Source organism: Mobula hypostoma, chromosome 7 (genome assembly GCF_963921235.1).
Source record: "Mobula hypostoma chromosome 7, sMobHyp1.1, whole genome shotgun sequence".
NCBI classification, from domain to species: domain Eukaryota; kingdom Metazoa; phylum Chordata; class Chondrichthyes; order Myliobatiformes; family Myliobatidae; genus Mobula; species Mobula hypostoma.
The window spans coordinates 147,744,331-147,766,785 of NC_086103.1; the positions used below are offsets into that span (position 1 = coordinate 147,744,331).

At 40.4% G+C, this 22,455-nt stretch overlaps 2 protein-coding genes across 3 annotated transcripts in view; one reads left to right on the plus strand and one right to left on the minus strand.

The window, feature by feature from the left end:
- Nucleotides 1-22,455, minus strand: part of flt3 (fms related receptor tyrosine kinase 3) — a 94,470-nt gene that overhangs the window by 48,827 nt on the left and 23,188 nt on the right. Inside the window, exons 6-9 of the mRNA XM_063054247.1 lie at nt 10,307-10,418; nt 8,324-8,484; nt 4,303-4,454; nt 4,055-4,205 (exon numbers count right to left, since the gene is read on the minus strand). Of these exons, the coding sequence (XP_062910317.1) occupies nt 4,055-4,205; nt 4,303-4,454; nt 8,324-8,484; nt 10,307-10,418 (576 nt within the window). The remainder of the gene's footprint in view (nt 1-4,054; nt 4,206-4,302; nt 4,455-8,323; nt 8,485-10,306; nt 10,419-22,455) is intronic.
- Nucleotides 1-22,455, plus strand: part of pan3 (poly(A) specific ribonuclease subunit PAN3) — a 210,067-nt gene that overhangs the window by 37,299 nt on the left and 150,313 nt on the right. The gene's annotated exons all lie outside the window — the stretch shown is intronic.

Consider the following 22,455-nt stretch of genomic DNA (forward strand, 5'->3'; position numbering starts at 1 on the left):
GTTGACAGTGGACATGCAATGGCAAGCATTTAAAGATCACATGGATGAACTACAACAATTGTTCATCCCAGTTTGGCAAAAGAATAAACCAGGGAAGGTAGTGCACCCATGGCTGACAAGGGAAATTAGGGATAGTACCAATTCCAAAGAAGAAACATACAAATTAGCCAGAAAAAGCAGCTCACCTGAGGACTGGGAGAAATTCAGAGTCCAGCAGAGGAGGACAAAGGGCTTAATTAGGAAACGGAAAAAAGATTATGAGAGAAAACTGGCAGGGAACATAAAAACTGACTGTAAAAGCTTTTATAGATATGTGAAAAGAAAAAGACTGGTAAAGACAAATGTAGGTCCCCTACAGTCAGAAACAGGTGAATTGATTATGGGGAGCAAGGACATGGCAGGCCAATTGAATAACTACTTTGGTTCTGTCTTCACTAAGGAGGACATAAATAATCTTCTGGAAATAGTAAGGGACTGAGGGTCTAGTGAGATGGGGGAACTGAGGGAAATACATGTTAGTAGGGAAATGATGTTAGGTAAATTGAAGGGATTAGAGGCAAATAAATCCCCAGGGCCAGATGGTTTGCATCCCAGAGTGCTTAAGGAAGTAGCCCAAGAAATAGTGGATGCATTAGTGATAATTTTTCAAAACTCTTTGGATTCTGGACTAGTTCCTGAGGATTGGAGGGTGGCTAATGTAACCTCACTTTTTAAAAAAGGAGGGAGATTGAGAAACCAGGGAATTATTGACCGGTTAGCCTAACATCGGTGGTGGGAAAAATGCTAGAGTCAGTTATCAAAGATGTGATAATAGCACATTTGGAAAGCTGTGAAATCATCGGACAAAGTCAGCATGGATTTGTGAAAGGAAAATCATGTCTGACGAATCTCATAGAATTTTTTGAGGATGTAACTAGTAGAGCAGATAGGGGAGAACCAGTGGATGTGGTATATTCGGATTTTCAAAACGTTTTTGACAAGGTCTCACACAGGAGAGTAATGTGCAAACTTAAAGCACACGGTATTGGGGGTATGGTATTGATGTGGATAGAGAATTGGTTAGCAGACAGGAAGGAAAGATGGGAATAAACGGGACCTTTTCAGAATGGCAGGCAGTGACTAGTGGGGTACCGCAAGGCTCAGCGCTGGGACCTCAGTTGTTTACAATATATCTTAATGACTTAGATGAGGGAATTAAATGCAGCATCTCCAAGTTTGCGGATGACACGAAGCTGGGTTGGCAGTGTTAGTTGTGAGGAGAATGCTAAGAGGATGCAGGGTGACTTGGATAGGTTAGGTGCGTGGGCAAATTCATGGCAGATGCAATTTAATGCGGATAAATGTGAGGGTATCCACTTTGGTGACAAAAACAGGAAAACAGATATTATCTGAATGATGGCCGATTAGGAAAAGGGGAGGTGCAACGAGACCTGGGTGTCATTATACACCAGTCATTGAAAGTGGGCATGCAGGTACAGCAGGCGGTGAAAAAGGCGAATGGTATGCTGGCATTCATAGCAAGAGGATTTGAGTACAGGAGCAGGGAGGTACTACTGCAATTGTACAAGGCCTTGGTGAGACCACACCTGGAGTATTGTGTGCAGTTTTAGTCCCCTAATCTGAGGAAAGACATTCTTGCCATAGAGGGAGTACAAAGAAGGTTCACCAGATTGATTCCTGGGTTGGCAGGACTTTCATATGATGAAAGACTGGATTGACTAGGCTTATACTCACTGGAATTTAGAAGATTGAGGGGGGATCTTATTGAAACGTATGAAATCATAAAGGGATTGGACAGGCTAGATGCAGTAAGATTGTTCCCGATGTTGGGGAAGTCCAGAACAAGGGGTCACAGTTTAAGGAAAAAGGGGAAGCCTTCTAGGACCGAGATGAGGAAAAACTTCTTCACACAGAGAGTGGTGAATCTATGGAATTCTCTGCCACAGGAAACAGTTGAGGCCAGTTCATTGGCTATATTTAAGAGGGAGTTTGATAGGGCCCTTGTGGCTAAAGGGATTGGGGGGTATGGAGAGAAGGCAGGTACAGGGTTCTGAGTTGGATGATCAGCCATGATCATGCTGAATGGCGGTGCAGGCTCGAAGGGCTGAATGGCCTACTCCTGCACCTATTTTTTATGTTTCTATATTACAACATAATACTACTTTCCACAAATCAGCTGGTCACCTGCTTTTTATTCTGCCTACATTAAAACCAGAAGAGGGTAGCCTTGAGGCAAGTATGTTTCCTGTTCCAGACATTTTGCATTGCAACTTCTCTTATGACCTCTATCATACTATTTCCATGTAAGATAGTGACACGTTCAGACACAGTGGCCAACCAAAGGTGTCAATGTCTTTTTTTAAGTGTAACTTTTACGATCGCCGGACCAAGCTGAGCTATGCCATATCTTTCACTTGTTTCTGTCCCATTTCGTGTCTATTCTCTCCAAACACATCTCATCCCTGCAAACCACCCCCAGCTCATCTAATACTCCAGTGATCAAGCTACTGACTTTTAAATAGAAAGGTAAAGTATGGTGAGAAACTGAAAGGTCTTGGTATTCGGAAGGAGTTAGGTGTCCTTTTATATGAACTGGTGCAAATAAATATCCTGATTCAGCAAGCAAACAGAGGGGGCAAAATTATATTGGTTCATAGAGGAAGGATATCATATTTGAATTATTGAGAGCTCTGATGAAACCAAGGTTATTAAATTCAGTATTAAATCCAAATTCAATCACTTTCTCTGTCTGCATCAGAATTGACTGTTTCTGCTTAAAAGAGTTATCTGGTATTAATCCATCAAATACTACTCATGCTTTTGTCAACCCTGACCTTGCTCACCTCAAACATTCTGTTTATCCTATCTATTCTGTAGTGACTACTTGAAAACAAATTACAAGTTGCTGAGAGGCTAAGTGAGGGAGTATCGCACTGCATGACGCGCTTCCAACCAACCAAACTCCAAGTTGGAAAGTGCATTTAATCCTTTATTACAAACCAACAATTAAAATCGTTCAACTCTTCTATAATTCACATAAAACAGAGATGAGTGAGATGAGCATAATTGGATCAAATTCGAACAAAGATGAGCAGTTAAAGACAGGCATAATTGGAATGAAGGTTAAATGAAGACAAGCGGGTCAACAAAAAGTATACGCTCCCTACTCACCCCGTCTCTATGCAGGTGAACAGGTGACTATATTCATTTATTTCTACTGTCACCCAAACCCCGCAACAAATTATCTTAACCCAGAGACCCTTAACCCAGAGACCCAGAGAGAGGATGCGTAACACAAATATAATGCAGACAGACAATAAATAGATACATTCAAGACAATAAATAGTTACATTCAAGCTACATATTCCTTCCCCTACCTGCTTTGTAAAGTAATTCTTTCACTTTTCCAGAAACTGAAATTTCAAGTTAGTGTTACACCTCTGTCTCCAAAGGGCTTTTGATCTGAAACATTAACTACTTCAGCTTCTGCAGATGCTGCCTGACTTGCCGAGTATTTCCTACGCTTTCTCCTTCAAAAATCTAGCATCTGTATTCATTTTTCTTCATTTCACAGAGTCAGAACAGCCTGGAAACAATCCCTTCAGCTTATAAATGATGTTTGACTATTTGACTCTATGACAAAGACTTACAGATTTCTGGAAATTAATGGAATCAAGTGATGTGTAAAACATCATTCATGACCAGACTGAGTAGCCAGGTAGACAAGAAGGGCCGAATAGCCTACTCCTGTTTCTATCACTTATATTCTTAGGCCCAATTATTTGCTTCTCTGCTATTGAAACACTTATCAGCTCTTCTATTATCTTTGAACCATCCTTCTTTCCAAACATCCTTTAAATCTGACCTTTTTGTCAAAGATTTGGATATCTGTCCCGATAGATATATTTGTCAAATTTTGTTTGATAACCCTCCTGCTAAGCATTTTGGGTTACTTGATTGCATTGGATATGCTTGCTGCTGTTATTAAGATTTAGCCCATTGTATCACTTCACGATTCTAAATATTCCAGTGCTCAGTTATGAAAAAAACTTACCAAATACCATTAAGTTGATTGTCTTCTCTGGATGCTGTGTAGAAAAACATGTATATGTTCCAATGTCTTTCAAACTTACTGAGTTAATAAACACCAATTCACGCCTTAAGAATCCATAAGCACTTCGAAATGCTGTAGAACCTGTCAAGATCTGTATCAGTATTGAAATAATAACAGCAATGCTGAAGTTTATTGAATAAAACTTAATACACACTAAGGAAATGCACAATTTCAAGTTAGCACCATACCTTTGTTGTATTTCTTGCTTTTGTGTCATTTACCCAGAATATTTTGAATTTGTAATTGTCATATAAGGCTCTACATTCCATCAGAAATGGGTCTCCAACTTTCAGGTAAACATACGTGACTGAACTTCTGTTGTCTGCTGTGGTAGTAAGATCTACAATTCAAACACAGAAAGTTTACTATAGGCAATGCCATAACAAGCATCACATTACTGAATTTAAAACTGCATACATAGTTCACAAAGAGGATACCCACCCACTACCCCCCTTCCTTCCATCTGCCATTCACCTCTCCCCCAATGGTTCCATTCTATCTACCAATGTGCACCTTCTTTACTTATCAGAGTTCAGCATTGGTAGCCCTTTGTGTTCCAGCTTATCCTCCTTTAGCAGTTGTCAAATTGTCTCTGTTTTTTGCCCCTCTTTTGGCCTGCTGCTAATATCTCCTAGCTCCACCCATCTCCCCCCTCTCCCAACCTGGAGTGATCCTACCTTGCTCCACCAATCACCTCAGGCTCCTGTCTCACCACTCTCCCTCTCCTCTTTAAACTGGCCACTGCTCCTTTTTAGACAATTCTAGTGCAAAGTGATCTCGTTCATCTAAGTGGCTTAGAAACATGTTATTTCCTGCAGTTCTTTCCACTTAAGTTGTCAGGTTCAGAAAGTTTCATCTCAGGTATGAAAATACATTGCTGTTAGCTGCCACCAAGTGTTGCCTCTCTCTGGCACCATCTAGAACCAATCTGCACATCTTTATGATGTGAAAACAAACAAGAAGCATCCAGAAGAAACCTGCACGGCCATAGGGAGACGCACAAGCTTCATACTGTACAAACAGTACTGGAGATTAGGACTGAAACAAGGCTGTGACAAATGTGAGTCAGCTGCTCCACCAGCCGCACCATAGTGTCCTGCTCCTTTGTAAGTATCATTTATTTCGGTGTGCCAAGTGGTTTTATAGAACGTCCACTGGTTGTTTACTTGGTAATAGAATGAAATTGTCCAAACTATGTTGGGAATTGCTGTTCAGAAAAGAAGGAATATGCTTGTCCTCTCAGAGATCAGAAGGAGGGTAACCTCAAGAGGGGAAGCAGTATTGCCTTAAGAGACAGAAGTGGGGGTAGTCTCAGAAAAGGGAAGTGGGGGCAGAAAGGGAAGTGATTATGATTTTAGAGAGGGAAGTGGTTGTAAAGTAGTAAATGGTATAGGGGAATAATATATACAGTATATGTGTAATGACCTGGGTACTGACTGCAAACAATTGGAAACATCAATTTAGAGTTATCCTCTGCAAAATTCTAATAAGCTTATAGACTACACATCTACACATTCTAATAAGATTATAGGTATGGACTTAAGGTGAGAAGGAGTAATTTCAAAGGAGATGCGAGGGGCAAGTTTTTTTTACACAGGGAGCCGTAGCCGTTTTAAGAGATGTTTAGATAGGCACAGGAATGTGAGGGAAATGGAAGGATATGAACATTGTGTAGGCAGAAGCAATTACTTTAGCTTGATATTAGATTGCTAATTTAATGATGGGCTGAAGTGCCTGTTCCTATGCTGTACTGTTCTATGTTCTACATCATGTTATATTATTTAAACAATCTGGTAACCATCTTTTATGACCAGAACAAATGGTTCAGAAGATGAAGACCACTGACTGATAATTTGAGTAGGGTTGTTTTGATAAATGGCAGCTGTTTGAATCAATCACCACATTCTGAATGACAGTAGTAGGTGCACAGACTGAAATTTCACTGTCACAAGTCTCACAGGGGCTTTCTGTTGAGCAGTCAGGATGCACAGGATGCAGCCTATTTTTTTTTTGGTCATACATGTGATGAATATGTGATCCCAATTGCAATTTTGAAGGGCAATTTGGTATAACTTGGAACTTCTGCACTGTGCTTTGGCGGGAAAGCCATTGATTTTTGAAGTGAGTTGTAGTGGCCAAGAAACAGCCATCTTGAACAACCTCACTCCCCAGTCTCTAGACCTCTTAACTCGTGAAGCTCAGGGTGTTGTATATTCCCATTTGAGGAGCTGGCACCCATACTCAGGGAGTAATGGTTACTAGTGAGTAACTTCTGTACTGCATGGCAATGAAGCTAAACGTTCATAATAAACTAGGCCCCCTGCTAACAGCATTTAACAGCTGTGCCTCTGCATCATCAGCCAGAATATGTGTGTTTAAATAAAGTTTTCCAAGTCACAATAGCCCCCAAATTGAATTAATTAATTTGATTGATGAGCTTTGTTAAAATGTGAGCACTGAATTTCCTAGTACTGTTTAAGTATGTCAGGGAATTACACAATGCTATTTAGCAATGATAAAAGACACACTTGAAACTTTAACCTTTATTCTTTTGTTGTTAGTAATTCTGAAGTTAACATCCAGAATTTTATTTTGCTATAGCTTTGGTCTTTGGGTTAGCCAAATAAATAATGACTGTCGGATGTTGAAATAGAAAAGCAACAAGCTTGCTTTATTAATAAAGCAACATTCATACACTGGAACTCTAAAACGTGACTGTGTAACCACTTACTATCGAATCATTGACATGATTGACAGGCAGTTTGTTAACAGTACTATTCAATAGAAGGTTTTAGTAATTATAATCACTGCAATTTTTTTTCTTTAAATATTTCCCTCCCCAAACAGCAACATAAATATTTAAAACTTATCTTGATGTAATTTAGTAACTTTTTATTACAGGAACTAAAATAAATGCCAAAAGTTTAATGAAGTTCAGCAATATAGGAGTACGTGTTCCTCACATGTACGACAGAAAGAAATGGATACTTCCTCTACTTGATGCTTGACATTTTGTACTTTGGTAACAACCACAGCTGAATTTTCAGGGTTATGATAATTGAAGTATGTGCAATAATATTACAACAGGGTTCTTGCTCCTTTGTAACTTACCATTTATTGTATATTCCCTTGTTTAGCTTGGCCTCTCTAAATGTTACATTTCTATGAATTAATTACAGAAATAAGATTTGGGAGTAATTAAAAGCAATGATGAGAATTTTAAATTTGAGGTAATGAGAGAGCAGTGTACAAAAAATTAAAATCTGAATATTTTTGGAGGTGCATTTTAAACATGCGCATAATTGCATGCATCCTTAATGATTATTCAAGGGTTTAGGTCTCGGCTCCTACTAAATCCTACCATGCAAATCCCTGCTAACCCACCACCTTGATGTAGTGTTGCCGGAAGAAGATTTACAAAAGTGATCAACCCTGATTCTAAACCCGATCACCTGAGTATAAAACGTCAGAGTATATGGGATGGAACTGAGTTCCATTAGGCGCCCTGGTAACGTAGCGGTTTGCATGACGCTATTACAGCTCAGAGCTTTGGAGTTCAATTTTGCTGCCTTCCATAAGGAGTTTGTACGTTCTCCCCGTGACCACACGAGTTTCCCTCGGGTGCTCCAGTTTCCTCCCAAATTCAGAGATGTACCGGTTAGTAGGTTAATTGGACATTGTAAATTGTCCTGTAATTGGGCTAGTGTTGCTGGGTGCCATATCTCATTGGTCTGGAAGGGCTTGTTCCGCACTGAATCTCTAAATTAAAAAAAAAATAAATTCCATGTTCACTCCTGTCGCAAAATGAATTCTTTGGCATTTCAAATTCCATGAATTTTAAGTTCAGTAACATTGTTGTTCGTTTTCATGCTTGTGGCGCATCAGCCGGTATTTTTGCTGTTTCCACAGCATTTTGACTTGTTTTTTTACGAGGCCAAGTTGCTAGTTCAATGCTCAGCCCAGCATGGATGGAAAGTGTGCAAGGAACTGGCCAGATTTGAACTCAGTGCTGATTCGCCCGAAAGTCAGGTGCTGATGCCACTAAACCACTGGCCAGCAAGTCTGTAAGATGCTGAACATTAAATAAAATACCAGAAAGAAAGAGACAGCTATTTTCATCATTGTTCTATAAAATATAATGGCATTTTTGACTCAAACAAAATCCCCTTTCAATATCTATTATTGATGTGGACAATTGATTATAATTACCTACGGTGTGAGGGCTTGAACACTCGGACCCCTGGATATTACTTGCACAACAACATCCAATACTTTGACAAGTTTTCGATATATCAAACTCTTTGGTTAGTCTTGTCGCTCCAAATGATCCAATCGATACAATATGGTTATCATTGTGAATCGGTGAAAAACTGTAATATCAAAATGCATTGTTAGTGCACAGATCTACCAAATCCTCTGAAGGTTTATGGGAGCATTGTACTATAACAAAGCAAACGATTATGGAACTAGGTTAAAGCATTCTGTCTTACTAAATTTTCCTCATAAATGAAATGTACTGAACAGTTGAGACTCTTGAATCCCTTTGCAACCCACCTTTAGAAATAGCTTTTCTGCCTTTGTAAAGCATTTCTGACTCATTCAGTAAACATTACTGGTTTCCGTAGGGATCAGCCCACCAAGTTATTCCTAGTAACTCTGGTAGAAGAGCAAAGAAACCTCAGAAAATGACATTGAGAGATAATTTCTGATGGAATTCTTTCCATTGTGAGTTGTAATAGAAGCAGAAGGGCCATTGAAATCCTCGACAAAGCAGTAACTGCAATGTCATTGCAATGTCAGCAACAGCAGGAAAAGATGTTGAAATTTTGCGTTCTTAATATTTGGCTAAACCCATCTGAGAGCAGTATGAAAATACTGTGGTATGTAATTGTTTCCTTTGTGCATTCTAATCTGTGACTTGAAACTTAGTATACTTAAATAAATTTAATAAGATACAAGCTTCATAAACTTTCAAGTCCCTGCAAAAGACATAGGGCAGGGACTTCTAGAGCTGAATCACAAAATGGAAGGCGTGTGCTTACACCAAAATTTTGTCATTTACATGGAGAATATTCTGCCTGGAGATCAGTGACCAGTAATGTTCTGCAGGGATCTGTTCTGGTGTCCCTGCTCTTTGTGATTTTTATAAATAACTTGGATAAGGGAGTGGTAGGTTGGGTTAGTAAGTTTGCAGATAAAACAAAGGTTAGACGTATTATAGATAGTGTAGAATGTTGTGATAGATTGCAAAAGGGAATTGATAGGATGCAGAGCTGGTGACAGATCCGGAAAAGTGTGAAGTGATACTCTTTGGAAGATTGAACTTGCAGGCAGAGAACAGGGTTAATGACAAGATCTTAACCAGTATGGAGGAAGAAAGGGATCTTGGGGCCCACGTCTATAGATTCTTCAAAGTTGTCACGCAGGTTGATAGGGTGGTTAGGAAAGTGTATGGTGTGTTTACCTTCATTAGTCAGGGGATTGAGTTCAAGAGCCATGAGGAATGTTGCAGCCCCATTAAACCCTACTTATACTACACTTGGATCATTGTGTTCACTTCTAGTCCTCTCATTATGGGAAGGATGTGGGAGCTTTCGAGAGGATGCAGTGGAGATTTATTAGGATGTGGCCTGGATTAGACAGCATGAGGATAGATTGAGCAAGCTAGGGCTTTTCACTCGACAAGAGGTAACAATAGAGGTGTATAAGATGATAAGAGGCATAGAAAGAATGGACAGCTAATGCCTTTTTCCCTGGCGTATGTGGCTAATACCAGGAGGTTTAATTTTCAGGTGATTAGAGGAAAGCATAGGGGAATTTTTCAAAGGCAGGTTTCCAACACAGAGTGCAGTGGGCACGTGGAATGCACTGCTGGGGTAGTTTTAGAGACAGATACATCAGGAACATTTATAAGATGAAAGAAATAATGAAGAGTTCTGAAGGAGGGAAGGTTAGAAGTTCAGTTCAACATCTTGGGTCTTGTGCTGCACTGTACCATATTCTATATAATAACTTCCTGGTCGTACTACATGGTAAATTGTATATTTCATCCCATTCAATCTCTTCTTACCTCTCCTGTTTTTTATTTGAAACACAAGTAAATTGAAGCCTGGTACCCATGTTGACAAATCGTGCAGTTCACAAAGTGATCAATTGAAGATGGCAAGAGCTAAACATAAAAGTGAAGAGTACCTTGTGCAGTTAAACCTCCAAGAAAGCTGAGGGACAAAGTAATTTTCTGTTGTGCAATACAACATTTTACGTGGCATTACTGTCATAGTCAACTTTGGCTTCTTGGGTTTTGCTGTCAAATGGAATTGTAGGATAACAAAATTAATACTTTTATAGACAATTAAAAACAAGTGTTTTTAATATTGCAAATTGCTGCGAAAAGTTACACCAAGAACCATATACTTAATAACTCTGATAACAACCTTCTATAGATGGGTAGTTGCTGATTGGCATGGACATGATTTTTCTGTAGTGTATGACTCTGGACTCCATCATGCTAACACTTAACACACAACATAGAACGGGACAGCACAGAAACAATTCCTTGATGTCTGGAACAATTGTGCCAGCCTAAGCTAATCCCACCTGCTTGCACATGGTCCATATCTCTTCTTTCCCTGCCAATCTGCTACATCTAGCAAGATCAACAACACCCTGGCGAAGCTACTGACCCAGCTGGAGATCACCACACTGGAATTGCTTCTTCAACTCCGGACCACACCTGGACGAGACCACGTTCCTGGAGACCTGCGGCCTGCTACTGTGCCAGAGAGCTTGGAGACACAGCCCATTCCGACCAGCACCTCTCTGGAGCAGACGACCACACAGAAGTGACGTCGGAGACATCAAGGTGCCCCAGACGCTTCCCCGGAGCGACCACCGTAAAGCCCCGTTGGTGGACATCCACAGCTGCCGGAAGTGAGGCCTCCGCCGCTGACCTCGGAAATCGAACCTGAGGCTCGGCTAGAGCGGAGGCCTCTGCAACCGTGACTCAGCTCACTGACTTGTTTCAGCCAGGAGCCCGGCCCTCCGGGATTAAGTGTCGGCTTCGGGGCCCGACCCAATCGACAGCCCGGGCCCCCGGCAGCTGGAAGTGGCAGCAGAGTCTCCCCCATCACTCGGCCCAACTCAGAGCACCCCATGACGCGACCCGTGGGACACGTCCACCAACCTCAAGGAGCTGACAACAACACATTGCATCAATGGAAACCTGGAAAGATGCACTATTTACCGAGGAAGCATAGGAAAAGAGCTGGGCTGCTGGTCAGATTGAAGCTGAGGGGCTTCAGGGTCCCTATGCCCACCATCCTACTAGCTAATGTGCAAGCCATAGAGAACAAGGTGGATGATCTTAAAGGGAGACTCACCTACTGCAGGGAGACGCAGAACTGCTGTGTATTCTGTTTCACTGAGACCTGGCTCTCCCCTGCCATCCCCGACTGTGCCATCCGACTGGACAGCTTTTCGATCCAGCGGATGGACCGCATGGCGTCTTTGAGCAAGACGAGGGGAGATGGTGTCTGCCTACTGATCAACACTGCGTGGTGCTCGGACACAGTGGCACTGACAAGCTCCTGCAGCCCGGACCTGGAACACCTGTCGGTGAATTGTTGTCCCTACTATCTGCCATGGGAATTCACCTCGGTCATACTGACAGCGGTCTACATTCCCCCTCCCCCCGAGGGCGGATGTGGAGTGTGCTCTGAACATACTGAATGCCAACATCAGTGAACTTGAGACCAGGTATCCGGAGGCTTTGCTTATTATAGCCGGGACTTTAACCAGGCCAACCTCAGAAGGGTGCTGTCAGAGTTATACCAACATGTCTCCTGCCCCACTAGAGGCCCGAATATACTTGACCATTGCTACACAGCAATCAAGGATGCCTACCATTCTGTCCCATGACCTCACTTCGGAAAATCGGACTATCAGGCTGTACTCCTCCTCGTGGCTTACAAACAGAAACTGAAGCAGGAGGTCACGGTGTCAAGAGTAGTGTCGCATTGGGCGGAGGAAACGGATGAGGTCCTCCGTGACTGCTTTGAATCGGTGGACTGGTTAGTATTCAAGGACTCGGCAGCTAACCTCGATGAGTATGCCTCAGCTGTCACGGACTTTATTTGGAAATGCACGGAGGACTGTGTGTCTCTCAAGACGATCCAGGTATTCCCTAATCAGAAACCTTGGATGAATTATGAGGTCAAGTCCCTTTTGAAGGCTAGAGCTGCAGCTTTTAGGTCCGGGGATACCAGTCGCTACACGGAATCCAGGCGTGAACCGGGGAAAGCCATTAAGGGCGCCAAGAGGCAATATCGAGCCAAGTTGGAAGCCCAGGCTAACCAGAGGGATGTCAGTAGACTATGCGCAGGGTCTAAATGAGATCACTGGGCGCAAAGAAAAGGCTGGGAATATCAATAACTGTGGCGTTTCTCTTCCCGATGAACTTAATGTATTCTACACAAGATTCGAACAGAAGAGGAGCATCCTGCTCATTCTGGATGAACCGGACCTGGTGGCATCGAGATTCATCATCACCGAGGAGGACGTTAGAAGGACCTTCCTGTAGTTAAATCCAAGGAAGGCAACGAGCCCAGATGGCGTCCCAGGATGGGTTCTCCTGGCCTGTGCAAGTGAGCTACTGGAGTGTTTGCTGACATCTTCAACTGCTCCTTGCTTCAGTCTAAGATTCCTTCATGTTTTAAGAAGGCAACAATAATCCCGGTGTCGAAGAAGAGCAAGGTGGCATGCCTGAATGACTATCGACCTGTGGCTCTGACATCAATTGCTATGAAGTGCTTCGAGAGATTAGTTATGGCACATATCAACCACAGCCTACCAGTCAACCTCGACGCTTTGCAATTCGCCTAACAGAGCAACAGGTCAATGGCAGATGCCATCTCGCTGGCCCTATATTCCTCCTTAGAACACCTGGAGAATAAAGATGCATACGTAAGGCTCCTTTTCATTGACTACAGCTCTGCCTTTAATACCATCATTCCAAATAAACTGATTCCTAAGCTCCGGAACCTGGGCCTTAGCACTCAGAACTGCAGCTGGATCTTTAACTTCCTCACAGACAGGACCCAGGCTGTAAAAATAGGGGACAAGCTCTCCTCTACAATCACTCTGAGCACTGGTGCCCCACAAGGCTGTGTACTCAGCCCCCTGCTGTACTGTACACCCATGATTGCGTAGCCAAGTTTCCATCGAACTCAATATATAAGTTTGCTGATGACACCACAATTGTAGGTAATGATGAGTCTGAGTACAGAGAGAAAATTAAGAACCCGGTGGCATGGTGCGAAGACAATAAGCTATCCTTCAACGTCAGCAAGATGAAGGAATTGGTTATTGACTTCAGAAAGAATAGCGGATCGCACGACCTCATTTACATTGGTGGTGCGCAAGTGGAATAGGTCAAAAGCTTTAAGTTCCTCGGGGTCAATATCACAAATGACCTGACTTGGTCCAACCAAGCAGAGTCTACTGCCAAGAAGGCCCACCAGCGCCTTTACTTCTTGAGAAAGCTAAATAAATTTGGCCTGTCCCCTAACACCCCCACTAATTTTTATAGATGCACTGTAGAAAGACTTCTTCTAGAATGCATCACAACCTTGTATGGAAGTTTTCTTGTCCAAGACCGGAAGAAGCTGCAGAAGATCATGAACACAGCACAGCACATCACAGAAACCAATCTTCCCTCCTTGGACTCACTTTACACCGCACGCTGTCGGAGCAGTGCTGCCAGGATAATCGAGGACATGACCCACCCAGCCAACACACTTTTCGTCCCTCTTCCCTCTGGGAGAAGGCTCAAGAGCTTGAAGACTCATATGGCCAGGTTTGGGAACAGCTTCTTTCCAACTGTGATAAGACTGCTGAACGGATCCTGACCCAGATCTGGGCCGTACCCTCCAAATAACCGGACCTGCCTCTTGGTTTTTTTGCACTACCTTACTTTCTCTTTTCTATTTTCTATCTATGATTTATAATTTAAATTTTTAATATTTACTATCGATTTGTACTCTAGGGAGCGCGAAGCACAGAATCAAATATTGCTGTGATGATTGTACGCTCTAGTATCAATTGTTTGGCGACAATAAAGTATTAAGAATAAGTATAATTTCCTTTGAATTTTCCCTCCTCACCCTAAAGCTATGCCCTCTATATATGACATTTTCATTCTTGAAAACATACTCCACATACCCTATCTATGCCCCTCATTTTTTTGATCAACCCTCACTCTCCAACACTCCAAATAAAACAATCCAAGTCTGGCAAGTCTGAATGATGTCTCACCAACAAACAACAGCGAGAGAACTACATAAACATGCCCACATACACTTATAGAGAAAGCAGTGCTGACCATTACAGGGAGGGCTGCCAATAGAACTATGACCACTTTAAGCTTTAAAGCATTAAAGATGATGCTATAACCTAATGTTAATCCTCTTTCTCACGTTCCATTCCCCTTCAATCACAATCTCTTTTTATTCCCAACCTAAAGAGGTTATGAACAACAATGTCTCAACTTTCATTCCTCCTTTTCACTCCCCTCCCCAGGTCACAATATTATCTTGGTTTCATTTCACATCACCAAGAAATAAAGCTTAGCAGGGCAGTGAAGGAAGATGAGAAAGGAAGTGCAGGTGAAGACAGTGATGAGGAAGAAGCAGAATCATTCAAGGTTCAAAGTAAATTTATTGTCGAAATATGTACATGTAATCATTTTCTGGCAGGCATTCATGGTAGAACAAAGAAATACGACAGGCAATCAATATACAAAATTTTTCAAACTTTGTAATTAACAATAAAAACAAATAATAATAAAAAATACATAGTAAATACGGTAAATAATATGGAGAACATGAGTTGTGGAGTCCTTGAAAGTGAGCCCATAGGTTGTCGAATTAATTCAGCATTGAGATGAGTGAAATTATCCACGCTGGTCTGGGAGCCTGATGGTCGAACTTCACATGCAGCCACCTTGTCAGTTGTCACTCAGTGAGGCAGACCTGCACATAATTAGTTCCAGCTGAGCAGAGTCACAAGTGAGTGTCTCTGAATGAGCCTGACATGAGAACGTTGATGGTCAGGTTGACAGGTAAATATAATCAAAGTGGTGTAATGGGAATGCCACCTGAAAACATTCGTTCCCTATCAAGGGCCGTGGTACATACTACACCAGGTTGGAATTCAGCTTTGAGACCAAAATTTTTCAGCATGAATGGAACCAGCTGACAGCAGAAGTAGTGGATGCAGGTTTGATTTCAATATTTAAGAGACATTTGGAGACATGAATGGATGGGAGAGGTATGAAAGGCTGTAGCCCAGTTGAAGGTTGATGGAACTAGGCAGAATAATAGCTCAGCATGGACTAGATAGGCTAAAGGGACTGCTTCTATGCTGTAATGCCAACTCTGTTTGCATACTTGTCGGCCCAACTAAAATTCTGCATCTTAAGGCCTCTCAGCCTTTGTTGCAGCACAATTTCAGGCACCAGTTTCTGAGTTCTGCAGAACAGCTCAGGCTGCTGCATCAATGCTGTTAATTATGAGTGCTTTGAAAGTGCAACAAACTCACCCCCACCCCCCATATCCCAGAGGTTATCAGGTGAGCTGTGGTGATTTTTGTTTTGTAGAGCACGAACCCGCTGATTTCTCTGTGCAATGCAGCATTTGCCCTCACTCTCATTTTACACAGTCAGTGCCTTTGCTCGTGCCTGCTGCTGGCCATTGCAGGAGGCCGTGATTCAAGGTATGGCTAAACAAACCGACGCAGTAGCTGTCACAATCCAAAGTCATAGCAGTATTTACTTTTGAGAGTCATCAGCATTCAATTAGGTGTGCCTCCATGATTGTGAAAGTCAAAGCATCACAGAAGGTAAACCCAGAGTAATGTCCGTACACAATTTGCTATGACTTATTTGGTGTTACACTTTATTTTGGCATTACTATCAAGCAGATTTGTGATGGTCAGGGACTATTGAAGCAAACTCAGCAGAACGGAAACAGAAAATCACATTCTATGTTGTTCTTTGACTTTCTCCAGCACCTTCCTCTCCTCTTCCGTTTCCAGCTCCTCACTGGTTTTACACTTGTGTCGGTAGCATTGTACACCATACTGTTGCCCATTATTAATCTTCTTGTTTGCGCTGTTAAATACAGCAAGGTTTCTTGGTCCGGGAAATGGAAACATTGCTCGAGCATGCCGCCGCTCAGCTCAGTCATGTTTTGAGATTCGAGACTGTCTGTTGGCCGCTGATGGAGTAACAGCCCTCTACTGTAGCTCCTAATTTACTTACTTTTCTCTCCAACCTTTTGAAATATGATTGTTAGACGGGATATTATTTTAATATGACTACTAAGGCAGCTTTGGAAGCTATTACGAGTTCAATTCAAAAGCTTACTGAGGAGTTTCAACAGTTTAGAAAAGAAATCAGCGCTGAAATTAAATAAATAGGTACGAAACTAGAAGATATTCAAGCAATTCTAACTGAACATAATAAGAAGTTAAAGGAACATGAAGATGTTATTACTTTACTGGACGGGAGAGTGGATGATATGCAAAAGCTGTATGAAAAACAATTTAAGACCAACCAAATGCTGAGACAGAAGATTATTGATTTGGAAAACAGAAATAGGAGGAACAACTTATGAATCTTGGGACTTAAAGAACAAACGGAAAGAGATAATCCTAAAGAATTCTTCACAAATCTTTTGATGGAATTATTCCCTGATATTATAAAGTCTCTGCCTTTGATTGATTGTGCTCACAGGTCACCTATCTACGGATCAGCTTCAAAATCTAAACCAAGATCAGTCATTATATGTTTCCATGAATTTCAAATAAAGGATCGTCTGATTCAAGCTGCCCATGAAAAAGGTATGATTGACTACCAAGATCAAAAGATACATATTGTTCAAGATTTTTCATCAGAGGTTATGGCAGAACGTGCTAAATTCAAAAAAGTTATGATGGAGTTATACAGTCAAAATTTTAAACCCTCTCTTCGTTCTCTGACTCGACAGAGGATTACATTGGAAGACGGATCATTTAGATGGTTTTATATGAAGGAACAGGCGCAAGAATTTTTAGACTTAAAAAAAAAGTCTATATATATATATAGAATAGACTAAGAATCTTGCAAAAACAGAAATACTACATACTAAAAAATGACTGTTTAATATTTTTAGTATGAATGATTGTTATTTCTGTTTGATAACCCCGTCTAAGCTTGTTTACCACTGTATTTTATTTAGTCTTGTTTGGAAAAGTAAATAACCTTGAATTCTTGGAGTGGTTCCAACAGGCTTTCCAAGGGAATGTGTTTAGATAACATAGAAACATAGAAACATAGAAAATAGGTGCAGGAGTAGGCCATTCGGCCCTTCGAGCCTGCACCACCATTTATTATGATCATGGCTGATCATCCAACTCAGAACCCTGCACCAACCTTCCCTCCATACCCCTGATCCCCGTAGCCACAAGGGCCATATCTAACTCCCTCTTAAATATAGCCAATGAACCAGCCTCAACTGTTTCCTGTGGCAGAGAATTCCACAGATTCACCACTCTCTGTGTGAAGAAGTTTTTCCTAATCTCAGTCCTAAAAGGCTTCCCCTTTATCCTCAAACTGTGACCCCTCGTTCTGGACTTCCCCAACATCGGAAACAATCTTCCTGCATCTAGCCTGTCCAATCCCTTCAGGATTTTATACGTTTCAATCAGATCCCCCCTCAATCTTCTAAATTCCAATGAGTACAAGCCTAGTTCATCCAGTCTTTCTTCATATGAAAGTCCTGCCATCCCAGGAATCAATCTGGTGAACCTTCTTTGTACTCCCTCTATGGCAAGGATGTCTTTCCTCAGATTAGGGGACCAAAACTGCACACAATACTCCAGGTGTGGTCTCACCAAGGCCTTGTACAACTGCAGTAGTACCTCCCTGCTCCTGTACTCGAATCCTCTCGCTATAAATGCCAGCATACCATTCGCCTTTTTCACCGCCTGCTGTACCTGCATGCCCACTTTCAATGACTGGTGTATAATGACACCCAGGTCTCGTTGCACCTCCCCTTTTCCTAATCGGCCATCATTCAGATAATAATCTGTTTTCCTATTTTTGCCACCAAAGTGGATAACTTCACATTTATCCACATTAAATTGCATCTGCCATGAATTTGCCCACTCACCCAACCTATCCAAGTCACCCTGCATCCTCTTAGCATCCTCCTCACTGCTAACACTGCCGCCCAGCTTTGTGTCATCTGCAAACTTGGAGATGCTGCATTTAATTCCCTCATCCAAGTCATTAAGATATATTGTAAACAACTGAGGTCCCAGCACTGAGCCTTGCGGTACCCCACTAGTCACTGCCTGCCATTCTGAAAAGGTCCCGTTTATTCCCACTCTTTGCTTCCTGTCTGCTAACCAATTCTCTATCCACATCAATACCTTACCCCCAATACCGTGTGCTTTAAGTTTGCACACTAATCTCCTGTGTGGGACCTTGTCAAAAGCCTTTTGAAAATCCAAATATACCACATCCATTGGTTCTCCCCTATCCACTCTACTAGTTACATCCTCAAAAAATTCTATGAGATTCGTCAGACATGATTTTCCTTTCACAAATCCATGCTGACTTTGTCCGATGATTTCACCGCTTTCCAAATGTGCTGTTATCACATCTTTGATAACTGACTCCAGCAGTTTCCCCACCACCGACGTTAGGCTAACCGGTCTATAATTCCCTGGTTTCTCTCTCCCTCCTTTTTTAAAAAAGGTAAGTAGATAGTGGTTGCTCTATGACCAAGTTTCTCTCTTTGGGAGGGGAAGGAGGGATGGGGAGTCTTTTTTTCTTGAAGCTGATTTGGGAATCTGGTCAATTCTGTTGCTTAGTTAACATATTTCAAGGTTTATTATTTGGGTTTGATATAGATTTTTCTGATTGCTATTTTAGTCTTTCTTATAAAGAGCCTTAAAATGGATCAAAGTATTAATTTACTTAGTTTTAACATAAAAGGATTAAATCACCCTGTGAAAAAATAAGATTTTTGCCTATATTAAAAAACTTAAGATACCCATTGTTTTTCTTCAAGAAACACAGGTATGTAAGTGTGACAATTCATGATTTTTTTTTAAATTGATGGAGAGAATCTCATTTTCATTCTTCATTTCAGGCCAAAGCAAGGGGAGCTTAATCCTCATAGATAATAAAGTTCCCTTTGTTCAACATAAAGTAATTTCTGATACTAATGGGTGTTTTGTTTTAGTATCAGGGAAACTAAATAACAAATTAATGGTATTTGCCAATGTATATGCTCCAAATTCAGATGATCCAGGTTTCTTTGAGCTTTTTTTTTCATTTTTGCCAGATCTAAGTCTGTAGTCATTGGCGATGGGTGGAGACTTTAATTGTTGCTTAGATTTAGTTTTAGATCATTCATCTTTTAAACCAATGATACTAAATAAATCAGCTGTGCTTATTAAATATTTTTTAATTAAATGTGGCATTGTTGATGCCTGGCATTTTTTTCATTCAGTAGATAAGGAATATTCATTTTTTTTCTCATGTTCATCATACATATTCCAGGATTGATTTTTTTTATTGATAGCCAAATGATTCCATTAGTTCAACCTTGCGAATATAAAGAGATTGCTGTTTCAGATCACGCTCCTGTGTTTCTATCTTTAAATCTTCCTGGTCTTCTTCAAACAAATAGATTTTGGTGATTTAATCTAACTTTGTTATATGATAAAGATTTATTAAAGTTTATGGAGAGACAAATTACCTTTTTTTTTTGAAGAGAATAAATTAGAGGAAACTTCTAGTCTTAACAGATGGGATGCCTTTAAGGCATATATTAGAGGATAAATTATTTTTTATACTGCAAGTATTAAGAGGAAAGCTAATAAAGAGAGAAGTGATTTAGCTGATCAGCTGAAGCAGTTAGACCAAGAGTATGCCTTGGCTCCAGAACCTGCTCTATATAAAAGACGTGTTGAAATTAAAACTAAATATGATCTTCTTTTAACTTATCCAATTGAAACCCAACGCCTAAAAGATGAAAGTCAATTTTATATTCATGGTGATAAAACAGGTAAACTATTGGCTGATCAAATTAAAACCTTTAGAGCTAAACAACAGATTAAGGCATCCGTTAGTCTTGTGAGACTATGGATCTGTGCCTGGAAAGTCTTCACTCTCCAGGGCGCAGGCCTGGGCAAGGTTGTAAGGAAGACCAGCAGTTGCCCATGCTGCAAGTCTCCCCTCTCCACAACACCAATGTTGTCCAAGGGAAGGGCATTAGGACTCATACAGCTTGGCACCGGCGTCGTTGCAGGAGCAATGTGTGATTAAGTGCCTTGCTTAAGGACACAACACGTTCCCTTGGCTGGGGCTCGAACTCAAGACCTTCAGGTCGCTAGTCCAATGCCTTAACCACTTGGCCACATGCCCACACAATCAACAGATTAAAGAAATATGCAAAGCTAATGGTGATAGGACAACTGATTATTTAGAAATAAATGATACTTTCATAGAATTTTACTCTAAACCTTATAGTTCTGAATCTTCTAAGGATGATACTGTAATGAACAATTTTTTAGTTCAACTAAATATTCCTACAGTATCTGCCGACAGCAGAAGATTGGTGGAACAACTTATTTCTTTTGAGGAAATTGTTGAGGCTATGCGCTCATTATGTTTGAGGAAAGCTCTGTGTCCAGATGGATTTTCTGGAGAATTTTACAAGACCTTTTCCTTACTGCTTATACCTCATTTATGTTCAGGTTTTCGGATTCATTTAAGTCGGGCAAACTTCCTCAATCTTTTTATGAGGCTTCCACTTCACTCAGTCTTAAAAAGAATAAGGATCCAACTGAATGCTCTTCTTATGGATCAATTTCTTTACTTAATGTTGATGCTAAGATCTTATCTAAAGTTTTGGCCCATAGGAATGAAAATATTTTACCATCTGTCATTTCTGATAACCAAACCAGATTTATCAAAAATCAATATTCTCACTTTAATATTCCCCAGTTATTAAATGTTATTTATTTTCCTTCTAACATGATATCAGAATGTGTGGTATCCCTAGATGCTGAGAAAGCTTTCAACAGAGTTGAATGGAATTATTTATATAAAACTTTAGAAAAATTTAATTTTGGACCTGTTTTCATTCAATGGATTAAATTACTTTATTTAGCCCCTTCTGCTAGGGTTATCCCTAATTTTCATAACTTCAAACCATTTAAGCTTCAACGTGGCACTAGACAAGGTTGTCCGTTGAGCCCTTTGCTTTTTGATCTGGCCTTAGAACCTTTAGCCATTGCTTTTTGAGAATCTAATGATATCACCGGTATCAACAATACTATTCATAAAGTCTCATGTATGCTGATGATTTGCTGCTATTTATTTCTAATGTTGAGACTTCATTACCCCTTGTGCTTTCTTTACTCTCCTGTTTTAGCCAGTTTTCAGGTTATAAATTAAACCTACATAAAGGTGAACTTCTCCCTTTGAACAATTTGATACCAACGAATTCTAACTTCCTTTTAAAATTGTAAGAAACCAGTTTACCTATTTAGGTGTAACAATCACTAAAAATTATAATTGTCTATTTAAAGAAAATTTTCTTACTCTATTGTATCATGTAAAAAGAATACTATCAAGTTGGTTGCCTCTTTTGTTATCGTTAATTGGTCAAATTAACTCTATCAAAATGAATATATTACCTAAATTGATATATCTTTTTCAGGCATTGCTGGTTTTCATTCCTAAATCCTTTTTTTGATTCACTTGACTCTATTATATCTTCTTATATATGGAAGAATAAGCATTCTAGATTAAATAAAATTCATCTTCAGAAAGATAAAAAGAATGGAGGATTAGCCTTACCAAACTTTAGATTTTATTATTGGGCAGTTAATAACATTTTGGTTATATTATATAAATTGTGAGGATTGCCCAAGGTGGGTTTTTTTTAGAAGCTAATTCTGTTAATAAATTCTCTATTATTTCTCTTCTTGGATCCTCACTTCCTTTGCCTTTGGGTAAGTTAACTGATAATCTGGTAGCTAAACACACTATGAGGATTTGGATACAAATCTGAAAATATGTTGGCTTATTGGGATTTTTTTCTAATTTTTTTAAACCCTCTATGATTGATGTGGCTTTTAAAAAATGGGATAGATTAGGTATTAAATGCTTTCAAGACTTGTTTGTAGAGGGAAGTCTTTTCTCGTCTGAACAATTGTCAACTAAATATAGTTTACCCAAAACGCATTTTTTCGATATCTACAAATAAGAGATTTTTTACGTCTCA